The 9,354-nt window shown below is 48.2% G+C and overlaps 3 protein-coding genes across 3 annotated transcripts in view; 2 read left to right on the top strand and 1 right to left on the bottom strand.

Moving 5' to 3' along the window:
- Positions 1-88: 88 nt before the first annotated feature.
- Positions 89-844, bottom strand: MGYG_06171 (hypothetical protein; the record flags this gene model as incomplete). Its single annotated transcript, XM_003171581.1, has 1 exon — positions 89-844. The coding sequence occupies one exon, from the start codon at positions 842-844 to the stop codon at positions 89-91; it is 756 nt and encodes a 251-aa protein (XP_003171629.1).
- A 5,440-nt stretch (positions 845-6,284) lies between these two features.
- Positions 6,285-8,021, top strand: MGYG_06170 (integral membrane protein; the record flags this gene model as incomplete). The annotated part of the gene is made up of 8 exons (XM_003171580.1): positions 6,285-6,386; positions 6,454-6,595; positions 6,663-6,847; positions 6,903-6,939; positions 6,998-7,068; positions 7,123-7,505; positions 7,574-7,641; positions 7,696-8,021. The coding sequence occupies 8 exons, from the start codon at positions 6,285-6,287 to the stop codon at positions 8,019-8,021; spliced, it is 1,314 nt and encodes a 437-aa protein (XP_003171628.1).
- Positions 8,022-8,634: 613 nt separating this feature from the next.
- Positions 8,635-9,354, top strand: part of MGYG_06169 (glycerate-and formate-dehydrogenase) — a gene marked incomplete at both ends in the record, with an annotated part of 1,201 nt that continues 481 nt past the window's right edge. Inside the window, 2 exons of the mRNA XM_003171579.1 lie at positions 8,635-8,730; positions 8,802-9,221. Coding sequence (XP_003171627.1) covers positions 8,635-8,730; positions 8,802-9,221 — 516 coding nt within the window. The remainder of the gene's footprint in view (positions 8,731-8,801; positions 9,222-9,354) is intronic.

The following is a 9,354-nucleotide window of genomic DNA, read 5'->3' as shown; positions in this document are numbered from 1 at the left end:
TTCGTAGCCTGCTTACGAGCGAGAGAGATAAGGCTGTCTGCTACTATCGAACTCTCGGTTGACTATAAATGTTGTTAGTATATATATGTTATATTATATTCAAGTGTGAGGGGGGAGGGGGTTTAGGTGGTCTGACCTCTGGATCGTAGATGCAGACCACAACGACGGTGCCGGGAGTGACCTTCTCAATGGCATCGAGGTATCCCGTGGCATCGACGGTGTCAACGTTGCCGTACCGTCGCTTGCTCGGACTGACTCGACGGGTCGCCTTGTTCTGCAGCTCCTGCATGCGCGTCTCTCTCCACTGGCGCATGAAGCGCTCGTCCTCATCACTTCCCTCTGCGGAGTCGTCGCCTGGACTCGAGCCGCGGTGGATGTAGTTGCTGTTGGTGTTGTTGTTGCTACTGCTGCTGCTGTTCTTGTTGTGCTTCTCGTTCTGGTTGCTGCGGGAGAAAGGGTTGTAGTCGAATGCGCTGGCGGAGGTCAAGGTGCGCCTGAAGGAGCGCTTCTTGGCGCGCTCAAAGGACTGCGCATCGGCGATGACGCCCTTGGGACCCGTGTTGGCGTCGTAGATGGTCGACGGGATATGGTATGTCGCTGGCTTGGAGACCATGGTGCTGGAGAAGTCAATGTCGCTTTCGTCTGAGTCTCCTGCTGCTGCTCTGGCGGCGCGGATGCGGTTGGTGCGCTTCTCGTTGTGCTCGTCCTCCTCGTCGCTGCGGTCGTCGTCGTCGTCTTTGTATTCGTCTCCGGAGAAGTGAGCAAGGTCTTCTGGATGGGCAGAGGGCAGTTTCTTCTGGCTGTCTAGCAGGGCATCGGCTTCGTCTTGGGCGGAATGAGACATGGCGGGCGCTGTTCGCGGGGAGGGGAGGCAGAGTCAGTATATATAGAGGGAAGAGCGCGAGAGGGATACGGATGACTGGGTGGGTATTATACTTATTTTGCTGCTAGGGCGCTGCTAAGTGATCGACTCTGTTCGCTCTGGTGCCGTTTCTTTGCTTTCTTCGGCCTTTTTCAGGGGCTTCTTTTCTTTTCTTTGGTACGGCGTGGCCGCGTGGTGTGAGGTGTGTGTGGTGTGTGGTTTGTGTGGATGTGGATGATGTGTGAGATTTGGTGATTCTGCTGGGATTGGATTGGGCTGAGCCAGAGGAAAAAACAACGACGAACCACAGGACAGTGACAGAAGAAGAGGAAGAAGCAGACGACGAAGAAGAGACGAAGAAGACGAAGAGAGCCAGAAGAAGCAAAGAAACGGCCTAACCTCGGGTCGGCCACCAGCTGGGGATGTCCACTCAAGTCCCTTCCTCTACTTACGAGCAACCAATGGGCAGCGGCTAGGAGTGTTTTACAAGGCCCGCGGTTGGGCAGAGCAGATGGAGAACTCCCCTTGCAAGGGGGACCAAGAAGAGACGAGAGAGAGACGGTGACGATCAACAGGCCAGCTGAAAGAGAAAAGAGAGAGGCTGCTGGCCAAAGCAGACGAGATGGTGGTGAATCGAGAAGAAGCAAGACGCAAGAGGCTGTTTCAGAAGGTGAAGCCAGGGGCAAGGCAACTCTTCTTTCTCGTCTTTCTCTCTGCAAGTATCTCTGTATCTCTGTATCTGGCTCGTATCCAGAGATAGACTCAAGCCGTAAGTGGCCAGTCCAATCCTTTCGGGCTCTTTTTGCTTCTTCCTCTCCATATTTCCAGACAGACGCTGACTCTTTGCTTCTTCCTTCTTCCTGAAACCGGTTACTGGGTGCGCCAGAGGGAACGAGCGCTAACATTAGACTCGGCTGAGTTGGCCGTTTTTATATGCATGATGAAACACGGAGGACAACAGACAACAGCGATACAGAGACACAGAGACACAGAGACACGGAATGAGGACAAAAAGGAACTGGCCCGACGAGAAAACAAGGCTTACGCAGTGACTGTTGATCTCGGATGCTCCGTTCGAGCACATGGGAAACTGATATATCACCGTCTGAGGGCGTCTCATGCTGTCTCTCTTGCTCTACGGACGGAGGATACCGAAAGTGACGCCTCCGTAGCTTGCAACAGTGGTAGCTACATACATAACTAACCTAACGCCGTAACTGCCAACGGCTGGACAAGATGGAGACCTCCGCAGACAGAGCGTTTAAGAGTGGATGCGTCTTCCGGTGCATCCACGGTTGGATTAAAGGGAGGCCAGAGGCAAAAGGAGAAGAAGAGAAGACGTCCATGATCTCGGCAAAAAGCCCCTTTTCCACGTGGATCGAGGCTTTTTTTATCTTAGCACAAGGAAGAATTGAAGATGAAGTTTTTTAACTTATCATCCTTGCTTAACGCCCGTCCCCCCTGGCGAGAAGAGGTCATCAGGGGGCTCTGTGTCGCGTGGCTTTGTTTCAGGATATGAACAAGCGCACGCTACGGAGGACTTGGCTCTACTTAACTAACTTAGTTATCTTTCTTTTCCTTTTTCTCTCTTTGGTCTAGCGAAGTTTGTGCTGCGGTGGTTCGATGGAGTCTCTGCGTTGCATCGGGATGTTGAACCGCATATTCCGTGTCTCGAAACGATGTCTGGAGTAGTTACTACTTACGGAGTATATGTGCATATACAGACAGACATACAGACAAACAAGCATGGGCTTGTTTCCCTGTCCGATGCAGATAGAGATAGAGATCTTCCTTGCAATCAGTTAGTTGGGCTTTTTCTTTCTTGCCCGACCCTGCCAGCATGCGATGGAAGGACGGATGGTTTCTCTTCTCTCCCCTTTGGCCGCCGTGAGACCGTTGTCTTCGACTCTTCCAGCCCTTCCTTTATCTTGAGGCTATTCTTCAGGTCGTCTTTTACCATTATCATTATGCATGATCGGCGCTGTGGGCTGAGATATCGACTGGGCCAGCCTGCGATATAGTTATAATTCGCTGAGTTATTATAATATATCTTGCCGAGTGTTATTATTCCTCTATTCGACTGCCGACATGCAGGCGTTGCAGTGGCCGTTTCCACAATCCTATCACCTGCAGCGATATCACGGTATACATTGGGCTGCTATTGCATGTGCAATTGTCCCATCACGCCTTGCTGCAGGAGGATGCATGTACTCCTTGTTTCGAGGTCGAAATCTTCCGTACTTACGGAGTACTTGCCATAATAGCCAGAAAGACGAGAGATAGAGATCCTTTAACTCCCGGCTATCTCGGCTTATAAGTAATACTGGTTGCTTGGCCGGAGACATGCTCGAAACGTCTCTTATGACTGCATATAGATCTGCTCCGTACAACCATCCAGGTTGCCAGTTACTCCGTACGGAGTATACACAACTCGCCTAGTCCTCCTGGAACCCCTTTCCTCTCCATTGATTCTTATCTATGAATAAGCATGGCTGTTTGCATGTTATCATGAGCACCGTCCCAGGCTTATGAAGCCCTTATCTGCTGAAAGTAAAATAAGCTCTTTAACTTCAGCAGTTTGATATCCCAGATACAAGAGGGAGAGAGGACAAGACACCTTCATTATCAGGAAATGTCTAACGGTAAGATCCAGAAGGACTGACAAAAGCTATGTCTTCCCAACCACTTCTTATTCCATCCAATTAACTCCCTTTATATTATCAACGGTAAACAATCACTCTTGGGTGCAATTGAATAATTCAACCTGGGTAGCTCGGCCTGAACAGGGGCAACGAACTTCTAGGTGAGCTACCCCGGCCCGACAAGGGAATATATATAGTAAGAAACCCCCTGAAGCTCTCATCTTGACTGTCCCGAGGTCGAGTAAGGGCCTCCCTCGCAAACGAGGTGATCGTCCATCTAAACAGCCAGCATCTCCTTTTATCCCGTATTACGACCCTTGTTGCTGGTTGCTCTGATGGTGAAAGCAGCCAGTCGGAAGACAAGCCACCAGATATTATTTCTCGCCTTACTCTCACTCAAGGACAATGACATGGATCTTGCCGCTGAAATGCTTTTCTTTATCTTAGAAATAGCCTGCCGAGCTGCTAAATAGTTCGTCGTCGTCTCTTGTGGCAAGTTCAACTCAGCCAACAAGTTAAGGCTCGCGATCTTCAACGCTATCAGCGCCATCAACACAGAAATCTCCACTGTTAGGAAAAAAGGTTGGTGATAATACTTTAACAGCATACTTTACGGAGTATATGTATTCTTTTTATCCAAAGTGAGCCAACGTCAGCTTGGGGCAACTAACTGGCTGAAGATGTCGCATGTGCTGAACTTCCACCAGTTCTCGCCTTGTGACAATCCACGCTGTCAGCCAGAGGGCTGGGACAAGCCACTTCTCATGGGTATTTCTTATATAACCAACTGGCTAAGAAACAGATATGATGAGATCAACTCGTTGCTAGAGATACCCAGGCTGCTCATCTCCTTCAAGCGAGCATGGATGGCCCAGGGAGTACCCCCGACTGCATAGCCCAATGGCGGACGGCATACGGAATTAGAAGGGAGGCCTTGATGTTCCTTATATATCATGGGCCACGCATTCCTGGCCGACTATCACCAGCTAGCCGTCGGAGGAGACCCTTGACTCCCGGGCTACTGGCCTCCTTACCCAGTCAGCTGGTTGTCAGGTCTCACTCGGATCAAATATTGGCCTCTTTCAAAGCTGTCTCCATAATCCAAGACCACCTGAACCCGCGATTAACAGCAACTCCAATGGCGAGTACAACATCAATTAAATGCTCTGAGCTTGATCATCTCAATTGCCATCTCCACTTGGAGACCTCGGAACAGAAGCTCGCCTAAGCAAGCTCAAGATCACTAGAGAAGGCGTTTTAGAGGGAAACTTATCCGTGAGGTCCGATACCAACTATCATCATGGTCATGTTGCCAATCCATGATTAGCCTATACACTAACTATCGAGGCTGCAAGAAATAAATTGAGATTCCACTTTAGTTCGCCAGATGGCCGCCGAGGCCTCCCTTTCAAGATACAGATCCCCCCGGCCCCGACTTTCCGTTCAAATAGCTGATGGTCATTAAAGCTTCTTATCAGGTAGCTTTGGCGTTTGGAGCAGATCATGCTTCTATGTGATGTGCATTAATTAGACGATGCATCTCGTTCATCGGTTGCCGGTAAATTGCAATCGTCTTGCATCTGTACCAGCCTGTCCCATAAACTGCCAGTGTCAATGGCTCAATGCCAAGTTAGTCGCTCAAGTGGCTACTGCATAAACGGATTGCATAGCAACATCGGAAATTTACTCCGCGCCATCGAACAAGTTAGTAACTGGTTCGTCTTGTCAGGAACGAGAAATGAGACGCTGTTAGTCACTTAGTTGCCGCGGGTGGCTGGGTCCGAATTTTGAGGGCTTAGAGAGCTTCTAGGGACATTATGGGATAAAGTGATATCTCGTAAGAACTAGTTAACTAGCCAGCCAGTTATTGAACCCTGGAGCTCCTCGGAAACCGCTTGTGCGTCCCTTGAGGCGTATTGAGATCAGAGATTGGATGGACATGGATTGACGGACCTCTCGCTTATACAAATGATATATATAGTTAGACCACGAAGCGCTTCCAACCAACCACCCCCTGCACACCTTTCATCTTCATCCCTGCTACTCTCCGGGGGTAGTTAAATAGTTATTTTAACTAACGACCTAATCAAAGACGAAGATCAAATGGGATTAAAGTGATACCAAAGCTCACGTCCAACTATACGTAGTTAGAATAAAACTATCAAGCGAAGTGGACACGCAAATCCTCGTTTAATAGTTAAGCATTTTTACCCCTGAGTGAATCCGCCGGCATCCGTCCTTCCGGTCATAAAGAGAAAGACGACCCTGTTGGGCGTTTACGTCGTCAGTCTCAAGCATATCCATCGCCAAAGGCCACCGCATGTGTCTGATTTATGTACTCGTTTACTCCATAGCAGAGTTTGCTCGCCTCTTGTATGGCTAGTATCTCAATAGGAGTGGCGGACCCCAGCAGCCATCGAAGATCTCTGCTCGATCAAATCGAATTCATACCCAGCGACTGGCTTCGGATAATTATGTCCATACGTTCTCTCACAGTTGGTGGCGCACTAAGTCCAATAGTCAGTTGCAGATCTGGAGACGATGTTAAGATGTCGCCCGCTTCGAGAACGGCGGCTGCTTCCATTGCCATTCGAGAAAAGCAATGATGATTGCCGCCGTTTACCTGAAGGACGTCCATATAGTCCCTTCTCGTCCGCAAACAGGTCTTCTTTCTGACGAGGCTTCTATCTTTTCTTGGGTGTGACAGAATTCTGTTTTGTGGGAGACAACTACCTAGGGAACTACTGAGGCGTCGATAATAAGTATCATTCGGTGCCAGAATGCGCTTCCTATTGATATTGAGCCTGGCCTCGATGGCCCTGGCATCACCTCTTGCTACCTCGCATTTGACTGCAAGAGATGAAGTCTTCCCTCAGTGTGCGGTAAGAGAGACCAGCCGCCTGCTTGAATGATTGTGATATAACGAACTCTAGCTAACGAAACTCTTAGACCGACTGTCAGAGTCAGGTCATTGCCAGAGCTGTGACAAAATGTTCCGCAGACGATATACCCTGCCTCTGTGCAGACGAAGCATTCCAGGGAGAGGTTGCCAGTTGCGTAATGAAACACTGCACTGGAAGCGAGGGACTGAGTAAGATTTCCCAAGGTTACTTGCTTCGAGACTCATTCAGCATACTAAGACGATAAATATGATATAGTGGCCAAGCATCTCAGCTCTAAGGCTTGTGGCATTATCACCAAACCGCTATACGCCGAAGTAGATGCGGGCACGCTTATCCCGTTTCTATTCGCCAGCTTCTTCTTCTCAATTAGGATTGCATCTAAAGTGATGCATCTGGGCGGTGGCTGGGGCCCTGATGATTATACCATAAGCGTGGCATATGTAAGACAAACTCCCGCTAACTAGTGATTCAAGGCCATTTGCTAAATGTGTCTAGGTACTTGCTATTGTGATTTATACGCTACACACTCAAAGTAAGATCAATTTTCCCCAATACACACGGTAATGAAATATTGCTAACAATCTTTTTAGTGATTCGTTATGGCTTTGGAAAAAACATATGGGACATTCTTCCACAGGAGGATATAACAATAGCATTCAAGGTTTGTTATGACCATACCAAGATAATGAAATAGAAACATACTAAGTATGAATAGGTTTTCTTCGCCTACGTCTTGGTGTACAAGTCCTTGATATCCCTCGCAAAGATATCTGTCGGTCTCTTCCTGCTGCGAATCTTCCGGTCAACCGCATTCCGTTACGCTACTTATGCCATTATTGCCATCAATGCTGCAATTGGAATCACATGGATACTAGTCGATGCTTTCCACTGTATTCCCGTCCATCTAGCCTGGACCTCATGGAGGATGGAGGAGACTGGCACTTGCATTGATTTCATGACATCGACTTATGTCAATGGATTTGTCAACATAGTCGTTGACACTATCATGGTGTCAATGCCCGTATACGAAGTCGTCAAGCTAAAACTGGACCATCGTAAGAAGGTAGGAGTTGCAGTGATGTTTGGAATGGGTCTATTGTAAGTTTAATCATCCCAACTCTCACAGTCTTTTTTTTTTTCGTTTCGTAAGCTAACTTATCCTTTAGATTGACGGCCATTGGAATTGTACGAGTGATTATCTTGTTCCAACACGATCCTACCAAAAATCCTACCTGTAAGTACCCAAGCGCTACATTTGAAGATTCATTCGCTAAACCATGCTCGATAGATGAAATGGCACCTCTAAATTACTGGTCCATGATCGAATGCCAGATAGCGATTGTCTGTGCCTGTCTACCTGCCATCCGAACACTACTCATGCACTTCGTTCCCGCAGTATTTGGCCAAGCCACCGAGGCTGCGTCTCAAAAACGAGTGAATCCCTCTTCTGATAACTCCAAGGGAGACTACACATCCAGCTCTACCTTGGTCGAGTCAGGGGATGGCTACATATCCAAAACCATGACGTATTCGGTCAACACTACGATCAAATCCGAGTCCAGCCCCTCAGAGCCATCAATAAATCTTGTCCAGATTGATCGGAGAAGGGTATGATGAGGGTGGGTGCATGTCGTCATTTGCATATAAGCAGTTATATTTAATTACTTTTTCACCAGGCTATATTTGTATATAATTAATGATACCAATTTTTCAATTGTCTTATTCTAAGACCAAGCTAGTGCTTATAGTAGATGGCAATAAACAGATATACTTAGTTATGGATCCTTCAAAACACCCAACCAGCAGTCAACTAAATAGTTGGCCCACGAAGTGGTACATGGTGGATTCAGGGCGGGTCGATCTGGTTTGCTTGTCTTGTGGAGCAATAACTAAGTATCCATCAGTGATATGTAATTACCTACACATAGATAGCCACAAGCACCCAGAGACCATACATCCTCCAGGATCGAAAGTAGACTTCTACATCTATAGGGTAGTTATCTTAAATCTACATTGATGTACTAATTTTGGTAGTCAGCTATGTGGAGCATTGAATACGATGTCGCATCTCGGAAACCAACCGAGAGGCTGACAACAAACTCCTCGGCCCAGGATGCCAGGGCGCCGCTTCTTCTATATATACCAACGAATATATCTGACTCCAGCGGGATAGCAAGAGCAAGGACACCAATACCCAACTCAAGCTCAAATCATTACTTCCTCCAGCATGGCCCAGCAAAAGCCCAAAGTGCTCTGTCTAAGCTACCCCGAGTTCACAGACAAGGCGTACCTAGCAGACTTCCAAACCAAATTCGAACTTCACGTCAGTCTTCTATCTGGATACAACCATATCTACCCTCAAGAATACCAGATATCTAACCACCAGCATGACAGTCGCTTACATCCCCTGCCCGAGCCGGCCTGGTCCCCGAACTAGCCGCCCGGGTCCGCAAAGATGGCCCCTTCGACGCCGTGGTGGTACGCATGGGCACGATCGTCTTCGAGCCATTTGACGCCGAGATGTTCTCCCCTCTGCTCCCCACATGTCGTATCATAGCCTCTGCTTCAGCAGGGTATAATGAATTCGACGTAGACTGGATGACACGGAACGGCATATGGTTCTGTAATTCGCGCAACGCCGTGTCGGAATCTACAGCTGACATGGCCCTTTTTCTCATCCTGGCGGTGTTGAAGAATGCTTCTGTTACGGAACGCTCGGCGAAAAGGGGAGCTTGGAGGGAGGGAATCGAGTGTGTTGGTAGGTCACCTCGAGGTATGGTGTTGGGTATCATTGGCATGGGGAGTATTGGGAAGGTAAGCTGATGCATTATGTACTTGGGTGTATATATGTGCTGATTGATTGTTGTGGCGACTAGCTTCTTGCTAAACGGGCTGTTGTGTTGGGTATGAAGGTGGTATATTACAATCGGAGCCGTCTTGCAGTGAA

The sequence above is a fragment of the Nannizzia gypsea genome, genomic scaffold (genome assembly GCF_000150975.2).
Source record: "Nannizzia gypsea CBS 118893 supercont1.5 genomic scaffold, whole genome shotgun sequence".
Lineage (NCBI taxonomy): Eukaryota > Fungi > Ascomycota > Eurotiomycetes > Onygenales > Arthrodermataceae > Nannizzia > Nannizzia gypsea.
The sequence above is the reverse complement of the archived record's forward strand: the minus strand, read 5'-3'. Positions and strand labels throughout refer to the sequence as shown.